At 41.8% G+C, this 23,035-nt stretch overlaps 2 protein-coding genes across 3 annotated transcripts in view; one reads left to right on the top strand and one right to left on the bottom strand.

The window, feature by feature from the left end:
- The window catches only part of mtor (mechanistic target of rapamycin kinase), an 83,345-nt gene that overhangs the window by 44,680 nt on the left and 15,630 nt on the right, over positions 1-23,035 (bottom strand). For both annotated transcript variants that reach the window (XM_041049260.1, XM_041049269.1), the window contains exons 19-28: positions 21,382-21,632; positions 21,160-21,246; positions 19,539-19,706; positions 16,265-16,377; positions 15,774-15,936; positions 15,220-15,312; positions 14,682-14,828; positions 13,950-14,092; positions 11,843-12,005; positions 8,653-8,798 (exon numbers count right to left, since the gene is read on the bottom strand). In XM_041049260.1, coding sequence (XP_040905194.1) covers positions 8,653-8,798; positions 11,843-12,005; positions 13,950-14,092; positions 14,682-14,828; positions 15,220-15,312; positions 15,774-15,936; positions 16,265-16,377; positions 19,539-19,706; positions 21,160-21,246; positions 21,382-21,632 — 1,474 coding nt within the window. The remainder of the gene's footprint in view (positions 1-8,652; positions 8,799-11,842; positions 12,006-13,949; positions 14,093-14,681; positions 14,829-15,219; positions 15,313-15,773; positions 15,937-16,264; positions 16,378-19,538; positions 19,707-21,159; positions 21,247-21,381; positions 21,633-23,035) is intronic.
- angptl7 (angiopoietin-like 7) lies at positions 2,576-6,112 on the top strand. The gene is made up of 5 exons (XM_041049282.1): positions 2,576-3,102; positions 4,352-4,452; positions 4,570-4,764; positions 5,018-5,213; positions 5,328-6,112. The coding sequence occupies exons 1-5, from the start codon at positions 2,745-2,747 to the stop codon at positions 5,495-5,497; spliced, it is 1,020 nt and encodes a 339-aa protein (XP_040905216.1). The 5' UTR covers positions 2,576-2,744; the 3' UTR covers positions 5,498-6,112.

The following is a 23,035-nucleotide window of genomic DNA, read 5'->3' as shown; positions in this document are numbered from 1 at the left end:
ACCATTTCATAATTGTGTAATATTTTGGATTTAGAGGAAAGTCAGACTTTTTATTTGAGCTCTGAACCGCAGTTCCCATGATACAAAGATGATGCTGTGCAGAACGATCTAAACTCTTTCCTTATTTGTTCGCCTGTCCAAGTGAGGAAAAATGAGGGACGCTTGCCAAACATTTGGCAGGAGGGACACAAAAAGCCTAACGTTTTAAGAAAAACAAGGCATTACTGGTGATGCATGATTATGTAATAAGATGGTAGACTGGGGTAAAAGTGTCAAGTTTTATTTTTGCTCTGCATTTGTGATATTTAGCCCTATCTTAAGCACAGCTCCCATCTTTGTGCTTCCAGACATTACATAATTTTTTTTTTATAACAGAATAATGTTACTGACTCAGTCAATATTAGTAAGTCACGTTGCCTTGCACAGTCTATGGTTGTGTATATTTATAGAAAATAAATTCAGATGCAAGCCATCACATAAATATGGAGAAATGTTTGACCATTACCACGAGTCTCGAATTGCAAATAGTGTTTAAAGGGGTGCTCCAGTGATTTACACTTCCATAAAGTTATTAATCAATATATGCAGCTGACATATCTTAACTTATTGATTTTTAGTTTTAGTCCCAGAGGGAATGTATATCACATCATCCATGAGCTCCACAGCTTCGCAAATGGTCAACAACTCTACAAGGTACCTTTAAGGCAAATATATAGGTTCAATGTGTGGTTAAACACATCTACTGTACTTTGCTGGGTAATATCAATCAATGGTTTATTTAATGTATATTCGCCTTTGTCCCTGTATTTTCCAGACAGGTCATTCCTACCCATGTGGAGAAGGGAAAAAGCCATAAAGTTCAAGTGAAAATAGACAAGGCTGTCCCAGTGAATGTCCCCCATGTCACAGTTAATATTGTTATGCACAAACGCCTGCATTTACAGCACACTCTGGCACTCTGTTACAGTAATTCACCTATTCTGCTCAGCAATGATCATTCATAGCTGAGTATCATGGAAGCAATATCTAGTATGTTGTCTCAATGTCCACGGCATACTCTGGCACCCCCCTCCAAAACCCCACAACCACCCCTTCAGCCTAATCTCCAAAGGTGTGTCTTCAGAGTTGGCAAGCCCAGAAGCTGGAAGTTGTGATGACATAAAAATTCCACAGAATGGAGATTCAAGAAAGCCCCTCTGACATTGCACAGGTGTTATCCTCACCTTGTGCCAGTGACTGGCATGTTAAAAAGTTTAAAAGGGAAGAAAATCGAGAAGCAAGAACTTCTCAAACATTGTCATTAAGCCAAGCAAATGCACCACATTCAGCAGCAGATTGTAAATGGTCGTCTAAAGCACCAAAAATCTTTGCAAGGGCTGCTTTGTATTTTCCACAGATGTAGGTGTTAAAAACATGGCTCCAACTCCCAAACTGAATGATCATATTAAGTGCCTATGAATGTGTCCAACCAGCAGTTCTTCTGTAGTTATATCAGCATTATCCTTTCAGCTCTGCTAGAGTCACATTAAAGAATCCCACATCTGGCTGATTACAGTCTTTTCCTTACTTGCCAATGTTTAATCATTTTCAAATAATTTTTGCAGCGGTAACATAATGTGAAAATGTCTGTGCTATAACAACTGCCATTTCCATCTGCTATTCGTAGAACTCCCAAAAATATCACTTCATCTTGTTGCCCTGTGGTTCTCTAGTAGGTAACAGTATACCATTTAAGCATGTGTGAAGGCAAAGTGTAAAGCCTTTACACATGTAGCCAGAACATTTAGACTTTATCCTGAACAAATTCTTTCCGCTTAATGCAAACTGTATTTAGGTCTAATTTTATCCTGAAGGTTTCACTGAGCTTTCCCTTTGTATCAACACCCTCCTGAAATGTGATGCTGAAAAGCTCAGGGGAAAATATGCCTCCTTCAACATCTGCCAAAAAGCATAGGATCAATACAACACTTAACCTACAATTAAGAGTACTTAGTGACGTCAACACACCTCCTGGCATGTAAAGACCAACTTTACTGAAGAAACCGTCGACCCCAAGGATATAGTAAAATCTGTTATTAACAGGGTAATTGAAGTGTGAACACAGGGAAGGAAATTATATACAACTGCCTAAAACACGTATTCAAAGGTTTTAACAATGTTTCTGTAGAACTGAACAACTAAGTTAAATACAAATAAAGAATTTCAGAGTCTGCATTTGTGAAACAAGTTCAGACAGTAGCTTTTCTTTTATTTCCTCAGCTCCTGATGCTGCTCTTCCAGGCAGAGGCAAAAAAACACCTTACTGCCCGGAAACCTTCAACACCCGACAAAGAGAGGAGAAACTCTGTCTGAGGAATGAGTGAAGGTAAGATGAGGGGAGAGGTAGGTGGGGGGACAGGAGGGGGTGGGGTTGGGGCAGGGGGGGCAAGGGGAGGAGGGATGGGAAAGGTCCTCCACCCCGAAGGTTGGAGAGGGTCAGCATGGTGACTGGTGTGCACCGGGAGGGAGGGGGAGGACCCACATGCAAAATATTTAAGATGCTCAGGCAGAGCAGAGTTTCACTGCTGAAACAAGACAGAGCCTGGGTGACGGAGAGCTCCAACTCAACTGGTCAGCCAAAGCTTGAGTCCATTTAATATTTCTAGCAAAGATCTTCTACAGGGACTGACTACTTCTGAACGACAAAGGCAATCAAAGACACCTGAGATTGTGTAGAGTATCTAGAGCATTTGTATAGGAAAAAAATGGCAAAAGCAAACATTAGCATAGTGGCTCTGGGGGTCACACTGCTCCTGTTAGCAGAAACATGGGCTCTGAGCCCCAAGAAGAGAGCAACTCCAAAGCCTGCTAAGGCTCAGTGCTGCGATGAGGTGCGCTCTCTCAAGGTTCAGGTGGCCAATCTGACCAGTCTCCTCGAGGAGCTGAGTCGCAAGCAGGAGGCAGACATGATGAATGTTAGGAGGCAAATACTGGAGCTTGACAAGCAGAACCGGCTGCAAGAAGCACGGGTCACGGAGGCAGAGAGCAAGTACTCAGAGATCAACAACCGTGTGGAGATCATGCAGCTACAAACCGTGCAGTCTGCTCCTCAGACCTCATCAGGTGAGGATTAACACTTTATTTACTTACATAACATATTGTCTACAGTTGTGTCTTCAGCTTGTTGGTTTTATAACGTTTAAAAACAACATTTTTGCTCAGCTGAATTTACATGAAAGCAATTTACATGAATAAAACAGTCCTGGAGAGTCTGTAAAGTGTTCACACATGGTAAAACTGATCCATCAGTGACTCTAGCGCATACCTGACCTGTCTCGCACTTTCTCTAGTCTGTTGAGCAGCTGCTGTTAAATTCACTCTCCTGGTATTAAAATCATTTCCACACATGGACACAGATTTTACATATGTCTGAACTTTAAACGCACCTTTCGTCTAGCAACCTTTTCAGAGTTTACTACATCTACTACATCACAAAGGCTTCGTCTTCATTAAGAAAGTGTGCTCACTTTTGATCCGATAGGTTAAACTCTACTACACTACAAGCTGAGAGAAGCCTCATCTCACTGGAACATGAATGTCTCTATTTTATAAATCAGTTCTCAAGCCGGGTCAAATATTTTGCACACACAGTACTATATATTTATTTTAGCTGTAAAAACTATTATCAGCCTTGTTCATTTTTGGGGTTTGTGGGTCCCAGACAACTGCTGTGAACTGGTTGTGCGGTAGATGACAGAGCGCACACACACACATTTGAGCTGCCCGACAGCAGTCACAGGCACTAATTTGGAGCTGTGTAGGCCTATGTGCAGGGCTGTCAATAAAAAGTTCCATCAAAGCCATATCATCTCCACCGTTCAACTAATCAGCACTGGCTGGAGCAGAGAGGTTAAGCAGGCATGACGTAGTTTATTATTTCAATACCTCAACTGTGCGGTCTAACAGGGCCACATTTATGTCACTGGCAAAGGGAACACAGAGACCTCTTTAAAACTTGACTAAATTAGAGACAGGAGAGCAGAACAGGAAGGGATGCAAAGATTAGAAGACGTGGAAGGCCTCCCTCTCTTTTTCTTTTAAACAGACTTTTTAAAGTTTTGGGCCCACTGCTCCACAGTGATCTCATAGCCTTATTAATGGCATGACCATACTGTGACAGGAGTGAAAAGGGGGAACTATGCAAACCCTCTATTTTGATCTCTTTTGCTTTCGGTGGGGGCAAAGGTCATTTTTCATCTGTCCAATGACTCAAATCCATAAAGCTGTTAGAATTTATGACATTCCGATTTTTAAGAACTGCTCATGAAACTGCATATGGTTTTAGCATAACTTAAGATGTTCTTTTTTCCAGATGCCATATATGACTGTGCATCACTCTACAGCAAGAACTACAAGATCTCTGGCGAGTACAAACTGCCTAAAGATGAGTTTCTGGGTACACCTGAGCTGAGCGTAAGTTATACTTCAGTCTTGTGTACAGCACGTGTTCTTTGTGTGCTTTTAGGTAGACCATGACGAGCTCTCCCTCTTCTCTCTGCACTGTGTGAAATGTTCGATTAATGCTTTCAGGTCTTCTGTGATATGGAGACAAATGGAGGTGGTTGGACTCTGATCCAAAGGCGCAAGGTCGGCCTGACATCATTCAATCGTGACTGGAAGCAGTACAAAAGTGGATTTGGATCCATCCGTGGAGACTTCTGGCTGGGCAATGACCACATCTTCCGTCTAACAAGGCAGCCCACTGTGCTCAGGATTGAGATGGAGGTACGTATTAGAAAACACGGCTCTCGTGTTGGCTTGGGCTGAGACTCTAAAGAGCAAGAATACGTAAGCCATGCATAAACCATTTCATAGCCAAAAACACAGAAGCAATTTATTCCTCCGGGTACTGAGCGTAAGAAAATTAATAATAAATCAAACTAACTTTTAGAGACATTAGGCAGACCACACGAGCCAATATCCTCAGGTTCTATAACCCTCCCTCTCTTCATCGTGTTATATGTGTTTTCCAATGCAGGACTGGGTAGGAGAGAAACGCTATGCTGAGTATGGCTTTTTCACAGTGGGTAATGAGCTCAACAGCTACAAGCTCTTCCTTGCCAACTACAGTGGGAATGCTGGAGATTCCCTGCGCTACCACAACAACACCAACTTCAGCACCATGAACAAGGACAATGATAAATGTGTGGATGACTGTGCATCCCTGCGCAAAGGTAAATTATTACACAAAACCAACTATCCATGGAGTTATTTACAGAAGATAACACAGGTAGGAATTTACCTCCAATTAACAATAAATCTAATTCTTCTCTCTCACCTCCTTCCAGGTGGTTACTGGTACAACTGCTGCACTGACTCAAACCTGAATGGTGTTTTCTACCGTTATGGTGAGCACACAAGGAACACAGATGGGATCACTTGGTATGGCTGGCATGGGCCCAACTACTCCCTCAAGAAAGTGGAGATGAAGGTCCGGCCAGTGGGCTTTCAACCATGAGTGCTGCAACTGTGTGTCCTGGATCTTGATCATGAGCATGAATGCTGAGAGATTTCACTAATACCTGTTCAACCAAATTGTAGCCTTCCCTTGACTGAGAAAGGAATGATAAAGTTGTTTGTGATAGCCTGGTTAAGTTTCAGTCAGATGAATGTGTAATGTTTCTGCCGTGTTTGATTGTAAATTGTAGTTCTTTTTGTGTATTTATCAGTAAAAATATTTTATTTTTTAAAAGCTTTGATAGATGCTTTTTACCACTGTCCCGTATGGGTAACTAGATTTTGATTTCTTCTATTACTTGTCTTGAAAGCACTAGGATGTATTTTTTAGTTAACACAAGCTGTTATATATATGTATGTATGGAAAGTCACAATAATCAGTCCAGACTGGTCTGGTTCAGGCTGAAATCATTAAGAACTGATAGGAACTTTTTAAAGTAAAAGGATCTTTGTGAGTTGCTGGAATGGGACCAAACAGCAAAGGTATTTCCTTTGAATTACGCTGCATTTCATTGTAAAACCCTAACCATTGATGATGGAAATGTGTAATTTGTAAAATGTGTACAGCTCTGTAATTATGTTGTTTTATGTGATAGAAAATAAACATATTTTTTAAAAGAAACATTGAGTTGAGTTGAGCGTCTTTAACAGATAGTTCTACAGTATATTACTCTCTTTGCTTCACTGGCTAAATAGCACAGTTGTGACAAACTCAATGGGAGTCTAAAAGCAAATCAAGGTCTTGCATTCATTCATGTCCAATAATAGCTACATATGTGCCTTGAGTCACTGACCTCTGACTCCTGGGTCATCTCCTGACATCCTGGCCAAAGGTCCCAGGACTGCTAAGCCCAATGAAGGAATGAAGACCACACACGCACACTCTATTCTGCCATCGGGTTAAACGCCTCCAGGTTTACTACTTTGAAAACAATAACACCATTTTGCTTTGAACCAACAGAATTCCTCAGAGCATTCAAATACCTACGGACAGGGAGCACTGCCTATACAGGCTCAGTGGTAGGCTTATTCAGATTCTCTTCCTTTTACAAGGTGACATGTCAGTCAGACTAAACATCTAATTTAAAGCAGAACATTTATCCCTTCCCTTTAAAAGAAATGTCCACAGTGGAACAAAGGGCAGTTAAAAAAGACATTTGTTGACATTGATAAATGACCATGTCTTTCTATTTCAAGGGCTCAACGTATTCAAACTTGTGTCCCTAACAACAAAAGCAGACCTTGAACAGTGGTGAGGGTGCAAATGCTGCTTTAAGAGGTCTGTAACTAGTGACGTATACCTTACTATTGATGTTAACCTTTATGTCTCCATTCAGGCAGTTCTCACAGCTGGCACGCCTCATTTAGGAAACCCAACATCTGCAGATGGAAGTTAACGTTTTTCAGTTAAGTTAAACTTTAGTGAGGTATTACTGCAAATCCAGGGAATCAAAGAAACTATGGTGTGGTAACCTAAAAGGCTTTTCAAACAATTTTAATGGGCTTATCTCAGCCTGAGCAAAAACATTATATTTATTTTGTCTGTACCTATAAATTGGGCCTTAGGCCACACTATACTGCAAGAGGTGTTCCACCTATTATTCTTCTCAGACAAGGGAAACCCACACTTCTGACGCAGTCATAACACAAGCAGAACTTCCAAACCACAAAGACGGTACATCGCAGTACTACTGGACTGCATTACATACCTCCTACTCATACACTGATTCTATTTAAGCAGTTGAGAGCTGAAGGTAAAATAAAATTATGCACTAAGGCCTGACTGGATGGTAAGCATAAAATGTGATAGTTTGCAGTTTCCCTCTATACATCTGAACATAGTAAACTTAATTTAAAATTCCATTTCCCAGCATTTCCATGGTTCACGGTAACAATACGGCTATAGAGTTATTATTAACACATGGTCCAGATGCAACAATGCCCAGCTCTAGACACTACACTGTATAAATTAAGAAGCACTTCACTTTTACAAACCTATCACATACCTTTCACCCCCATCTTTACATTCTACAACATATTGTCAAATTCAACAAAATTTCCTCTAAAATGTCAATTTAAAGACTGAACAATGTACCATTAACAACATATGCCAACTGCTGAATTAACAATGTCCCCCTGTTTTATTAGGAATAATGCGGAAAATATGAACAATTCCCTGGCTCTATCCAAAGCTATGGGGCCTGAGTATATACTCAGGCCACAAACTAATTCTTCTGATTTTCTTAAAATCCCTAACACATGATTATGCCAGTTACATCTCAATAAATTTGTACTATTATGAGTATGTCATTAATTCAGATTGAATACCCTAACTGCACTCACCTACAAACACCATGACTCATCAGGCACTAAAATAAATGTGACGATGCCTCCTCATCATCAAAAAGTGTGCATTAGATATGAACACATTTTTTTCTAATACAGCCACGACTCAGTAGAGCCAGGTTTACGTAGTGCTTTTTTGCACACCAGCCTCTAGATCTTTTATGGGAAATCCTGGAGAGGTGAGAACCAGATGGGGATATTGAAAACACCAGAGTGCCGGCTCCCATCATTCATCATCATCAAGGCTCCTGAGAAATTGAAAACAGGCCCCTGAGAAACACAAGTCCAGACACTCATAGATGAAAAGGAGGCAATCGTCCAATTAGATGCCTGGAAAACAGATTTCTCTGTGCCATGCCAAAGACACAGAAATAAAGAAGGATGAGAAAAGGGGATGGAAAAGATGACAGAAGATATCAAAGGGTTATGGGACAGGAGGATATGTATAATATAATTTCTTTGTGTATTTATTAGATTAAAAATGGACTCTGATTGGGTACTTTAATGTTTGCCTGTAGCAATAACTCCTAATGTAAAACCAATTAATCACAGATGTACCTGTCCAACCTAGTTTTTGTGATGAGGATGAACTCATCTCAAGAGTAAAGAAATCAGGCAGTGACTTACCTTCCACTGACACTGAATAATCTCAGAGTTTACAAGAGATCATTTGTTATTGTAAAGAACTACATGAACTAAGCAAATAAGCACTTTGCTCTTTTCAGCCACATTCTGTGAAGAAGAAAGTCTGAGTTCAGCTGCTCACAGTTTACAAACACTGTGGATGTATCTCATAAAAAAAACTCCTACCTGATAAGAGACTCCAAGATGAGAGGAGAAGGACCTTTCTGAAACTCCAGCTCTTTGTAATGCAGAGCCTTGGCATAGGCACGACACTTGGCAGCTCTCTCACCAAGCAGCACAATACCATTATCGTCTCTCAGAGGCAGAGGGCCCTGAAAAAGAAAACAAACTGTATAAACAACCAAAGTTTGGTTTTTTTCTTAAATGAAATGAAACTTGAGTGAACAGTTGTCTGTGACCTCTACGTCCTCTATCAGCAATTAGTGCAGTTTGCTCACTCAACTACTTATGTCTCACTGACATAACTACTTATGTCTCACTGACTGCTTTTAATGTAGGCTATAACTTAATTATTGTGAGTGACTGGAATAAGGTAGTTTAATGTAGCATTTAAGTGTAGTATTTATGCGCCTTTGTAACTGATGGCAAAAAGACGTTTGAAAGCCTACAGCAAACGTGCCCTTCTTTCCACTGGCTCTGAGTAGGACACTTTATGTGTTTCTACTGCAGCCTCACAGCAGGGAGTCCCTGCTGAAACCCATTATTATTATGACCCAACCATGACGGTCTCTGCCCTCAACGTAACAGTATCGTCACTAATTAGCTCAACATGTGTGGTCAAACAACAGACTACAGAGAAAGCACTAACTTGAAAGGCTGTCACTGTAAACCTTTTAGTAGTCTGCTAACACCTGTGTAACAAAGTCTTGCTGTGGTTTTAAGTGTTTTTCCAACACTCCTGTCCTAATGTTTATCAAATTTGTAGTAGCCAGAATATTTAAATATCAGCTTTATTATTATTATTATTATTATTATTATTATTGGACTTAATTATCTGTTCAGATGCATAATGTTTTTGAAATTCAGGCAAACTTCAAACCCATGACACGGCATCCATTTAAACACTGCCTTTTACTGTACCGTTTGAACTATACTGAAAACCACCTGCACTGTGATCATCACAGCTGCTCATGCCACACGTATCCCAACTATACTCAACTGTGGCATTGGTGGTTCCACAAAATATTAGGGAAAATGAGGAAACCTGGGTGGTATTTCTTGTTCTTGCATTGACTGAGCATATTTGAGTTCTGTTACTTGCTGTCATGAACACTGCTCTGCATCTGGTTCACCATTTTACTTTTCTGGCAGATGCATAAATTCAGAACATTGAATGCTTTCATGCATAACTTAGTCTGAAGACGCACTGATGACAATGGAAGACATAAAAATTAACTGGGCCAAGACAACATTAAAACAGATGCGATTTAAATGCTCCACTCTGCCAGCTGGACTCACGTCCAACGGGCATGTTGTTCCTGAAAGGGGCTGGACAGTTCTCAAAAACTGACAAGTTACAGTTGAGTCACTGGTACATTTACATTTACTCATTTGGCAGATGCTTTTTTATGCAACACAACTTACAACTGAGTGATAACACTCAAGTTTCAGTACAGAAGGAGACCTTGGAGTAAGCACTCAGTTCTAAATCTGTTTAATAAGACAAAGTGAGGCATGTTAGGGTGTTAGCAGTATTAGGAGAGGAGGTGCTCTCGGAAGAGATGAGTCCTAAAGAGATTCTTGAAGATAGCAAGTGACACCTTTGTTCTGACAACAATGGGTAGCTCGTTCCACCATCGGCAAACCACAAACTTGAATGGTCTGGACTTAGATTGTTTTGTGTGTTGGGATGGAAATTCCAGACGGTGTTCCTTGGAGGAATGCAGTGGCCGACAAGGAGCATAAGCCTGCTGGATTAAATTTAATTAGATGGGTGTAGAACACAGTCACTCTGTATTCAAGCATGAGTGACCTGAATTTGACTCGGGAGGCCATGGGTAGCCAGTGGAGGTCAATGAGCAGCGGAGTGACATGCACCCTTTTACACTGATCAAAAACTAACCATAGCTCGTACCAAGAGTTGGGTGGCATTCTGGGAGACAGATGCAACACAGTAAAAGAAGTCAGTCATGACAGGTTTTTTACAACCTTGGCTGAGGTGAGAGATGATGAGCTGATTTTGATATTGTGACGGAGAGATGGGTTGCCAAGATGACCAAGAGTTCAGCCTTAGAAAGATGTACTTCAAGGTGGTGTTCCTTGGATTCCTTGAAGACAAGCAGAGAGTTGTGCCAAGACCTTGGGGCCATCTGGCAGGAACAACAGTTATAGTTGGGTGTCATCTGTGTAACAGCGACATGAGAATCCATGCGAGCAGAGAATCAGACCCAAAGGAGTGGTGTATACTTCAAAGTGGATGCAGAACCAAACCGTGGGGCGCCCCTGTGGCTAGGGATGATGGGATATTGATGTTTGTCCTTTCCATGACACACTGAAAGAACGCCACTAAGGAAGGACTCAAACCGAGAATGCACTTTGCCCAAGATGACCATTTCAGAAAATACGGATAGCCAGATGGGGTGGTTCTCTGTGTCAAAGCCAGATAAGAACCCAGGACTGAGCTGCAGCTCTGGTTGCCCTTAGGGCCTCTGTCCCAGACAACAGAGCAGCTTCAGCGGAGTGGGCTGATTTGGATCAAGTAAGTCATTCCGTGAGAAGAATTCAGAGACTTGTTTGAAAACAGACCTCTCAAAAGCCTTGGATAAGCATGGAAGTAACGAGGCCGGCCCATAGTTCTCAACTTGTGCAGGGTCAAGGGAAGGGTTTTTAAGCTGAGATGTTAAATTTGCCTGTTTGAATGAGGTTGGAAACTTTCCCAAAGCTAGTGAAGCATTGACCACGTGATTGCTGGCACAGTGGCAGGAGATAAAGCTTGGAGGAAGCTGGCAGAAAAGGAGACCTGTGGAAATGTAGCAGGACGCCTACAGGTCAGGAGTTTTGATAGCTTGTTCCCAGTGATGGGGTGAATAAAGGAAGTGATGCACCACTGACTGGTGGAAACAGAGAAGCACATGTAGTGGGACTACTGCTTGTAAGCCTTGTTGATACCTTGCCCAAAAAGTAGTATGAATGACACCTAACCCTAATAGATTTATAATGGGTGGTTTGAGATTATACACTATGAGGCAGGAAATGCTTACTTATCAGCCCCTTAAAATGCATTGGCTAATATCAAAGCCCTGAATTTAGAAAATGCAACTTCAGCTACAGACCTGCAAGCACCCTAATAAAACATGACGTGTGCAAACCTCAGGTCTAAACAGCAACACAGTAGCTGCTGCAGTTCACTACTTACCTTGTCGCTGTGTTCCATGAACTCTGCCAGGTTGAGCAGAGTCTGTGTGACCTCTGCGATGTCCTGGGAGGTGAGAGCTAACTCAATGCTGCGGATGAGTTCATCCTGCTGGTCTTCACTCAGCTCAGACCAACAAGACAGGAAGGCTGCATTGAACAGGTCCCTGTGGGCCACAGAAACAGCACATTAGAATTGGGCTTTCTTTCAGAAGCACACTTTAAATAAATCTGGGAGACCAGCAAATCAATCAGTAACACGATTACTGTATAGTTTGCAAAATGGATGACTGTATAGCCAAGAACAATGTTATTTTAAATCTGTGACCACAGAGCATTTATTGTATTTTTCAGAAACAATCTACTTCAATTTTACAGTTGCACTCACATCTGGAAACAAGCAGCTAGTGCAACCAGTCTTGTACTACTGGTAACTGTGCAGCTCCGCACTGAGCAGCTACATGTCTGATTGCTTTGCTCAAAGGTGGCAGTTCAAACTCTACAGCTTTCCAAGCACTAGAGGTGCAAAGTTGAACAGACAGAGCTTAAAATTCTGTTATGTCTATGTATCAGTATGGGGAATTACTTTGGCTACAGAAAGTATTCAGACCCCTTCACTTCTTGCACAATTCATTGTGTTATAAATATGAGAGACAATTTGCCCCTAATGACAAAGTGAGAACATTTCTTTGCAAATTTATCAAGAACCAAAAACAGAGATCTTTCACTTACAAAAGTATTCAGATCCTTAATTCAGTACTTTGTAGGAGACCCTTTGGCAGCAATTACAATTTAAGTTCCTCCTAGGTAAGTCTCTACAATCTTTGCACACATGCTTTTGGGCAGTTTATCCCATTCTTCCTAGCAGATCCTCTAAAGCTCTGTCAGACTGGATGGGAAGCATCTGTGAACTGCTGTGAATCTTCGGGTCTTTCCAAAGATGTTCCATGTGGTTTAAATCTTTGGCTGGTTTCACTCGAGAACAGTCAGAGACTTGTCCTGAAGCCACTCCAGTGCTGTCCTGTCTGTATGCTTCAGGTCACTGTCGTGCTGAAATGTACCCCAGCCTCAGGTTGCCTGCACTCTAGAGCAGGTTTTCTTCCAAGACCTCTCTGTATGTTGGCTGCATTCATCCTTCCCTAAATTCTGACCGGTCTCCCTGTCTCTGTTGCTGAGAAGCAGCCCCACAGTATTATTATCTATACTTCTTCATCTGTCTCTGGTGCTGTTAACACCCAAATTCCCCCTGTCTGGTTTCACCCTTGGGATGGTATTAGCTAGGTTAGCAGTCCCTGGTGTTGGCCAGACATAGTGTTTGGAGTTCTGCCCAAAGAGTTAAATTTTTGCCTCATCATACCAGAGAATCTCTTTCCTCATGCTCTCAGACCCCTTTAAATTCTGCCTGGCAACCTCCAAACCTGATGTCTCATATGCCTTTTACTCAAAGTGGCTTCAGTCTCGCCACTCTAACATAACAGCCTGATTGATGGAGAGCTGCTGAGAGGGTCATCCTTCTGGCAAACTCTCGCATCTCAGCAGAGGACTTCTGAATCTCTGTTAAGAGTGACCACTGGGTTCTTGGTCACCTCTCTGGCCAAGGTCCAGCTGCTCAGTGTGGCAGAATGGCCCGATGTACAAAGAGTCCTAGTGGTTTTACATGACTGAGGCCAATGTGCTCCTGGGAACACTCAGAGCTTTAGTTATGGTTTTTAATCACTGCTCTGATCCATGCCTCACCACAATTTACTGCGGAGGTCAGAAGCAAATTCCTTGCTATTTGTTTCCTTTTTACTTTTGTAGATGAGAGATTTCAGTTTTTGGTTTTTAATAAATTTCCTAAATTTTTAAAAACATGTTTTCACTTTGTCATTATGGATTAGTGAGTGTAGACTGACTTGATGGCAATTTTATCCTTTTAATCTGAAATACCCACTACAGTGTGCAAAAAGTGAAGATGTCTGAACACTTTTTAAAGCCACGGTGTGTGAATGTTTTTAGTTGTTGCGCTCTATCATGAATGTGGAGCATTAAAAACATGAGAAAAGTAAGAGAAAAAATAAAGGAGGGAGGAGGGGGTGATCTCAAAATGTACTATGACAGAAGTGTTGTACCTGGCGAGAGGGATGTAGGTTTGAGCGAGTGACCAGCATGATCGCAGGGCTGGGGAGGATGATTCCTTGAGCAGGACGACACTCAAGCGCCTCAGCCACTCCAGCCAGTCATCTTTGGACACCTTCCTGGCAGCACCCCAAGCCTGCGAAGAGACAGAAATCATTTATTTCAAAAGTCACTGGGAACTACGTGGGAGTAACAAAGTTTGTCCAGACCAGCCAGTGTCACAGGTAACGTGTGTGGGATGATCTGGCTGAGAACTACACATAAAACTTTTGTTACTGGTCATCAAATGCACCAAAGAATGGTACAGTAACCTTCCAAAAGACTGCCTTATTTGGGGTTTTGATGATGGTGGTGGAGAGTGCTGTGTCAGTGACTGCGTCAGTCTCACATGGACATTCAACTGGACTGAGATCTGGTGACTCTGCCAGAGGCATATGATTCACATCATTTTCATACTCATCAAACCATTCAGTGACGCCGTGTATCGTGTATGGATTCCATGTGTTTCTCCACTCATTTGTTCAGGTTTTTCTTTTATGTGTTTTGTTTCTCGGTCCATATGTCATCACCACAAGTAAACCATGGGCTTGTACACAGGACTGTTTACAATACACAATAACAAGACCTGCAGTCAACAAGCAAATCTTGGACTTGGAAGTGTTAGCACTCCCTATGAAAGTATGAATCAATAACCAGTTTTATAAGGAGAAATGTTCCCCTCTGACCTTCTGAAGTGCCGTAGTGCTGACATGAAGCTTCTTCATAGGCCCGGCCTCCACTGGCCCGCTGACCAGAGTATCGCCTTGGTTACCACGAAGCTGGCGGTGTTGAAAAATTAGAGGGTCCTCTTCCTCCTCTGCCAGAGTATAGCCCTATTACGACAACAAACACACAGAGGCCACACACGTACACAGCCCACACACAGACTAACTGTTGAGTCATACCTCAAAGCATGTTTTGCCAATGTATGAAAGTGCATTTCCTTTCTGAGGGATAACTGCTGATAAACATAGCAGGGTAATGATTTGCTTATGGTGCACTGTACATAAAGAAGTTTGTTTATTATTATGTAATTTATTGCTTGACCATGTGCAGTCACTGTGTCATGAAGGATTATTGTGTTTGCGCTTTGCCGGCAAGAGGCAAAGAACAATAAACATATGCTTATGAATTCAGGAGACATGTTGGAAATGTGCATAGTATCAATAGATTTACGATGTTGAAAAGCGTGAGAAAAGCTTGATATATTTTGGCAGACTTCACCTTTACAATGCGACATATGAGTATGTCATAACGCTGGTGGTTGATCCTGTGCTTCAGCATCACTTTGTTCACCATGGGGATGAAGATCTGGTACTGTAAATAAGAGGGCAGGGAAGGAGAGTAAATAAAAGGGTGCATGTGTGCTTTATGTGGTTTAGTCTTGCTACCTCTTTCCCCTCATCATGAGCCAAATAACTGAGTACCCTGCACTTGCTTCTAACCGCCATGAGTCTCAGATCAAAAGCTTCCCCTGTACATTTGCTGCCAGATATAGCTGCACGTGGGCTGGTGGCTCTGAAGTTAGGCCTGAAAACAACAGGAAGGTTTAGGGATACGGGAGGGAGGGGTAAATGTGACCTCATCCACTCGCATAAACACGACCCCCCGCCGCCACATGGCCAATGACATCAGCAGTCTGGCAGGAAGTAATAAAGACTGAGGGGGGTGGAGGTTACTGAAATGCTGTTCTGGTGAATCCAGCTGTGGGGAGGCTGGAAGCAGTCTACTGAATAATAGCTACATCTAAAGGGAGCCCTGGGGACAGCTACAGTTACCTTCTTGCCCAACTGGAACACTAGCGAAGACAGGGTGTCCATTGAGGTGGAGCGCAACTCAGGCGTGCTGTCAAGTGTCCGAACAATCGGGTGGATAATACGTGAGGCGTAGTCTGTGAAGTCCAGGGACTCTGTCAGCCGGTCAAGTGTCTCCAAGGCAACCCTGAGCCACAGAGAGGAAAAACAGATAAACAGACAATGCTCAGCTTGACTTAAATATTAGTAAGACACAGAGACAGAGACATGGCCAAGGCTCTGAAGGACTTCATAAAATCAACAAGAAGATGTGCAAAAAGTTGAAGTATTTGCCAGCTAGTTTCTTCGATATTAAAGAAACACAAACATAAAAATGTTCTACTGAAAGAATTTTACCAATGGAACCCAGCTCTTAAATCAATAAAGTCCACTAATGGATGGATTTTAAATGCTTACAACCGTAGATCTCAAACTACAGCTACATGAGAACAGGGACAGTCCTGTGCTGTACTGACTTGCGGGCCTGCAGGGGCACATCAGGGGCATCAAAGAGCTTGACAATGGGAGGCAGCAGCAAGTGGAGGTAGTCGTCTAGGTTGGCACCAAACAGCTGGATGGCGTTCAGCAGCTGCAAAAAAAAAGCACACAACTGCTCAGTCCCACATACCGCAACACTTAACGTGAGTGGTTCTTTTTAATGAGCTTGTTATGGCTAACTGGTTTTCTTTAGGAATTCTAAAAGAAAAGCAGGATGGTGTGTTATTTCCGCAAGGTGCTGGCATTCATGCTAGCCTTCCAGGAAAATTCTGCACTAATATGAGTGAATGAATGAACGGGTAACTTATGTATGTATGTCATTTCACAACACACAGACCATAGAGTGCAGAACATAGTGCACCAGAGCCACGGGGGATCTTCTGTTCATTTTGCTAGTGAATATCAACCTTAACATGCACGAGTACGCTGAACCTCAATGTGCAGTTCTACAGTTTCGACATGGTGTGGAGTGGTTGTCCATCCAAAACAGTGGTCCTATGACATGTGATGAATGAGTAAGACTGCTGTTGAGGGACACTGCGTAGGTAACCTAACCCAACTAACTACATGATTACTTTGTCATAAGAATCTGGTGTTAGTCCTTGCCAGTTAAATTCATGCACAATTTATTCAAGTCATCGAGATGATTAAAATTAGCAACACAACTGAGATGGAAAACAAATGGGGGCTTATATAATCATGATGTTCCCAGTGCAAAGTTTCATCGCAACCGAAATCAATGGTTTCTTTTTTAGTAAGAAACCATTTTTTTTTTTTTTTTTTTATTAGTAAGACACATCTATCAACCGCTCACTCAATTTTGAAGGTGGTAACGACACAGATGAAGGCCGGAGGGCCAACACCGACTTGCCTACTTGTCTTCTGTATATGAAGTGACTTCTGGTCTTTCAGTGTGACCCTCCTCCATCATGATTAATCAACATAATAAGGATAACACACCAATTTTTCTGAGCGCTGTGGAAAATCTTCATGCAATTTCTAATGGGCTGACATCAAATCTTATTCTGGCACAGGTATTTTAAAGCTGTCATGACGCAATGGTCTGAACATAGTCTAAATTCATAAATGCATCAGCACCGGGTATTTTAAATGCTGTTTCCATCTGGCCAGCCAGTCACAACACATCTTATATATAAAAACTTTAACATTAACCATGTGGTTGTTTTTTTGCAAAGGTTTCTGTAGTTTGCTCTAATGGTCAAGCCATATTATGTAGAACACATGTGACCAACATACATGGAGCAGCATACATACATTAAAGGATGACGTACGTTGCAGCCAACAAACCCACCCCAGGCCCCAACACACACTACGACTGCTTCTCCACTTTCCCAGCACCTCCAACCCCAGGTCTGAATTGCACACGGCGAGACAGCAGGAAGCTGAGGTGGAGGTGTACGAGTCTGTGTGTGTGCTTTGGTTATTCTTTTCTTCTGCTTTGGACTAGAAGGTAACCCGATTCTCAGGTCCCCCATTCCGTGACCCCCATGCTTAAGATTAGGCTCCAGACTCAGTTATGAACTATCCAGACAGTGGGCTGCTGGATTGTCTAATACTTCAGACTCTCAGACAACGCTCTGCTAGATGAGAGAGCACTAGATGACCACGCTCTTTATGATTCTGTCTTTGTGGTCTATACCCAAACCATGATTTAGGACTTGAGGGAAAACACCGACAACTACTGGCAGCAGCTGCTGAAACAGGAGAGTGTGTTAGCTACAGGTCTATACTGTCTTTGAACTGCTGTATTACAAGGAAACAGCTTAGACCTGAATGGTCTTGATGGATATTGCCGGAAACCACGAACAGAAAACAGTGCCACACTAAGTCAAATGGTGGCTGAGCTCCCGTGCTTCTTGAAAGTGTGTGGAGTGACTCCCCTTGGCAGCGCCTGCAAAATAAAGTTATCCACTCAAATACCAACTCAAATCTGATACATGATCTTTTCAATCTCATTAGTGAACTTACTCCATGAGATTTATGACACACAGTGAGTCACCTTTTCTCCATTAATCAGTAAAGCTGTCAAATGTCAAAGTGAGCTGAGAAGCCAACTCTGACCTGAAAAAAAAATCAGTTACATAACACATTAATTGGTGTCATGCTATACTGTGACATGCGTATTACTGTTGTACTGCTATTATTAATTATACTAAACTATACTAAACTTCAACTCTTCTATTTTACACCTACCTTATTTTTTTTTTTTTCCACAAAATAAAGGAAGAACTGATATATTCCCCAGGATTTGCAAACAGTAAAGACATAAGCATCACAACAAAATGACAATCTTTGAGCTTCTTTAAAAGACAGACAGAAGGATGCATAGGCTACTAGATGGTTTTCTAAAAACATTTTAGAAATAAGGTTTGAACTAAGGTCACCAGTCAAATATAAAAGACAACAAGACTGAACATCATCCAACATACAGGGAGAGCATTAGTAAAAGTACACACAGTGGGGTCTCTCTTATTATGATACTGTGTATGCACTGGACCATAGCAGGCAATTTAGTCTGCTTTTATTTCAAGTGTGTTCAAATGACTCGGTTTCTTTTTTATTTCTGCTGCCGCTCTGCACTCTGCTGAGTAAGCATTCATGGAAGCATTAACCTATTTCCAAAGCAATATTTTTTATGTGTTAAGTCTGTGCTGAGGGTTCAGAGAGCACTTTGTTTAACCTGTTCCAGCTCTGTGACCACAATTTCAATTCCAGCCTTTCTGGATTCATTTCTGCAACCTCTCAATTCATCGCATCTTTATTGTTTTTATTTTTTCAACTCAGCTCACTGAGTCTATTCTCTTCTCTAATTCTGCCATATTAAATCCCATGTGTCACAGTTAAAGGCTCAACCTGTCATTTTTCTGATGATATAACTCACATTCATTCACATATAACTGAAATGTGTGACTTATAGAGAGAAAAACAAAAACATTTTTACCTAAACACTTATTTCTCAATCTCTTTTACTGCTAAGCAAACCTTTTGCAGCACAAAACAATAAAGACTTAGAATTACTTGTTATCTAGTATTATTTTGTCCAGTAAAAGCCCTGTGAATCAATGTGAGAATCAGTGTTGGGAGTCTAAATTCTGGTGGCTGGGCTACTCTTCAGTGTACACTTCAATCACAGACTGTACCAAGTTCATGGATAATAATGCATACACTATTTTATCCTTGTGTAAGCCTGTAACTGAACAACAGGACTTAACTGCACCACCTTTCACTCACCTTGATGGTAACACTGCGCCCGGTGCTGTTGTCATGCATGAAGACACGCAACATGTGTGGGATGAGCTGCGGCAGATAGAGCTTGAACTCTCCACCCAGCGCCACCACAATCTGCTCGATGAGAAGGATGATGGTGTTCTGCATGGGGTTGTTTGGTGTCCAGTACTCCTACAGGACAGAACATAATATGTTGAAATCAGTTAGATCATAAAGCTCTAACATTATTTGATGATAAACATTAGTTTACCACCTTAGAGAACAACAACAGTTAAAGTCAGTCTATGTAGCGAATCCCAAAAATATTCCTGAAATATAGAGTACGATATTTAAAAAAAGCACAAAACTAATATTTCCTAAGCTAATACACAGACATGACTGGCCCAAATAAGAGTGACCTAAATAATGCAAGTCCAACTTCTGAATATAAACTTTTACAACATTCAGATGGTACATCCAAAGCAGTTCGTCATCCCCTTTGCTCTGATATACTGCTGGTCTGAGGAATTGGGTCAAAATGTGTTTCCATCAAAGAGGCGAGTGTGAGAGAGACGTTCAGACAGATTTCCCTAAGGAAATACAAAGGTTTCACATGCCAGAGGCAGAGAGGGAGCGTTACAGTACTAGATAGATAGAGGAATGGAGACAATTTCCTGTCAACTGGGACAGACATCACGTCTCTGTGTGGCTTATGACACCGCTTTGGAAAATGGCCACTGTGTACATTACAGATAATAGCAATTGGAGTTAAGGTGGAGGACTTGAAGTCACGCAATACGTCAATATGTCAATCAGTCGATGGGCCTCAGCTGTGAGATCGAGAAGAAGTGTTTTGTCAGTGACCAGAGGTCTCGAGTAGCCCCCAACTTCCTGCTTTTCCTCCCTGTGGCAGCTGACTAGGGTGCAAGTGAGTGTACATCCTGAATGGCTATTCCAGCCCCCTCATCTGGATGCAGGAGCTGAGCTGGAGCAAAAATGAATAGATTCTTTGTTTCACTTGCCATTTATTAACTCAGAGGGACTCGAGGCACAGTGGTCCAGCTCTCTCAGTTACTTTTCTCCAGGAACTGCCGCCATTGCAGTGTCGGTAACAGTGTTACCTAAATTCCGATACGAGCACAGTCATATGATATTTTGTGCCTTGCTATATGATTATGTGCTAGACAAGTGTGTTTGTGCAACGGCAGGGGCTATGGCTTTAGCAGTTGTTCCACATCATGTGATAAGAGTGAATGTCAGGAGTCAGCACCGGTTTGCTCGTAGAAATGAATTTGACAACGTGAGTGGAAACGTACATCAGAGCTCCATCTAGCACTGCAACACTAAAGGGGAAAAAGAAAATTATCCAAATATAAATAACATGATTTTCTCATTCTCTAAGCCTCTTTAATCTTGACAGTTAAGTTCCACACCACACATGATGTGTTTTGCTGTGTGACACGGAGCCAGGCTTTCATTCAGGGGCACTGAGCACATTACTCCTAATGAGGAAAGTGGCGAGCACAACTGAGAACAATTAAGAGTTTGCAGCTGTTTGTCTGACTCACATGAAAATAAGAGGGTCTGGATGATCACTGTTTAGGGATTGGGATCAGGGTGGGGGAGTATTTACACAGCTACTCACTCTGATGAGGGTGAAGATATCGTCCATGTAAGGGCGGATGTGGATCTTAACAAAGCACACCACCATTCCCATCTGCTGGAAGAGGAACTGGAGGACAAGAAGAGCACAGATGGCAAAGAGAGTTAGAGACGTGCTTTGTGAATAACTCATTCTTAACCAGAGGTCAACAGATAACAAGTCAACCAGACAGCCTCTTCCCTCTTATTCCGTAGTGCTACCTACCTCTCGGATACTGGCATCACAGACCCGGATGACGTTGAGGAAAGTGGGCATGACCTGGGGTAGGAACTGGACACACTTCAGGCCGAGAGACTTAAAGATGAAGGTGACAGCCTGGACTACCATAGTATGGTGGTTGGAGAGCGAAGGGTCTCTCAGGATGCGCATCAGAGTGACAATCGCCACAGCCGGGTAGAACTCATCCAGGGGCAGGTTGCCCATGTTTACGAGCATCTCACTGGTGCTGTAGTCCGCTGGGAGAAGGAGAAAATAGTTAGGGGTTAACTTTGATTTTTGCTACTAACTAATCACACCACACATTCAACATCTCACTCTCTTGAGGAAGAAATGATTATATGGTGTGCAATAAACCACTGAGAAAGAAACCGGTACTTCCAACAAAGCATTTCCAACTTTGTCCGCTATCTGAGGGAAGCTTCCTGGTATTAACCCAGTTAGCCCATAAGCCTTTATCTTCAAGCATGAGACAAAAGTGTATATCACAAGTTACTCCAGTGTCTGTGTTTTTTCACAACACATACATTTCAGAAATATTAACAGAAATAACTTTTAAGTATGAATTATTGATGGAATATCTACATTGTGCATGGACGTCTGGTCATTAATGAGAAGAAAAACAGGTTGGTTTTTCTGCTTTTACAAGTATTACAGATGTAAACCTACCTTAAACCATGTTAGAAGACAAGACAATAAGAACTTCAATGTAGTTTTGCTGACTATGTGAAACCGTCATTAGTGCCAGTCAGCAGAAATAAACCTTTTCTTTAGTCAGACGGTAAAAGAACAGCTACGGCTCAGTGCTCAAGAATAAAAGCTGTCCTTTTAAAGTACTTCAGATTTTTCCAAATGTGATCATACAATCAAGTGTATTGGAGCTCATTTTACAACTATAAATCCAATTCCAGCAACAACTTCATCTGCCTATCCCTTGTGAATATGTAGGACTGAAGGAGACTATGCTGTCATGACTCTCCAGGATCATTACTCAGGCAATAATTCTCCAGTGTGTAAGTCTGAGTACATCAACGGTGATTTATGGCATTTCAGACCCAAACCCCCCCCCCAACCGTACAAATCCACACCTCCTCCCCACACTAAATACAGCTGAAAATGCTTCTGGCGCTGCCTATAAAGTTTGACAACAATAATAAGCTGATAGGAGAGGAAAGCTGATATTGTTGGCTTGTAGCTGCTGGCCGCTTGTCAGTTCTGGCACCAATCTCCATTTTAGAACTGGCAAACAAATCAAATAAGGACTTTTTTCTTCTTCTTCTTTTATTTTTAATGAGACAAAGTTTGATTGCAGTAGGTGATGACTATGCCTTGTGTGTTTGGTCTTTTTTAAACCCCAAGAACAACCATGGAAAAATAACTGTTTGCCAACATAAACAGTACTGTTTCCTCTTTTGGGCTACTTCATGCTTGTTTGGGGATTATGAAGTATTGCATGATGATGTAAGTTCACACAGTTATGTAACTTTCAGTCAGATCCATGACAGAGCACAAATTAATTACACAGAGCACAGGATCTACATGAAAATCACAAATAAACTAATGTACATTAATCAAAGCTACCTGCTGGCATATTTGTGCACTGACTGGAGCGTTTACATTAATAAAAAGACACCATGTACTT

The sequence above is a fragment of the Toxotes jaculatrix genome, chromosome 2 (assembly GCF_017976425.1).
Source record: "Toxotes jaculatrix isolate fToxJac2 chromosome 2, fToxJac2.pri, whole genome shotgun sequence".
Classification (NCBI taxonomy): Eukaryota; Metazoa; Chordata; class Actinopteri; family Toxotidae; genus Toxotes; species Toxotes jaculatrix.
This window is presented reverse-complemented; position numbering and strand designations above follow the sequence as displayed.

Excerpts from the sequence above, each read along its gene's own strand:
- angptl7 (XM_041049282.1), top strand. The coding sequence starts at position 2,745 with ATGGCAAAAGCAAACATTAGCATAGTGGCTCTGGGGGTCACACTGCTC. Across the intron at positions 3,103-4,351 it reads TGCTCCTCAGACCTCATCAG|ATGCCATATATGACTGTGCA; the intron begins GTGAGGATTAAC and ends TCTTTTTTCCAG. Across the intron at positions 5,214-5,327 it reads CTGTGCATCCCTGCGCAAAG|GTGGTTACTGGTACAACTGC; the intron begins GTAAATTATTAC and ends ACCTCCTTCCAG.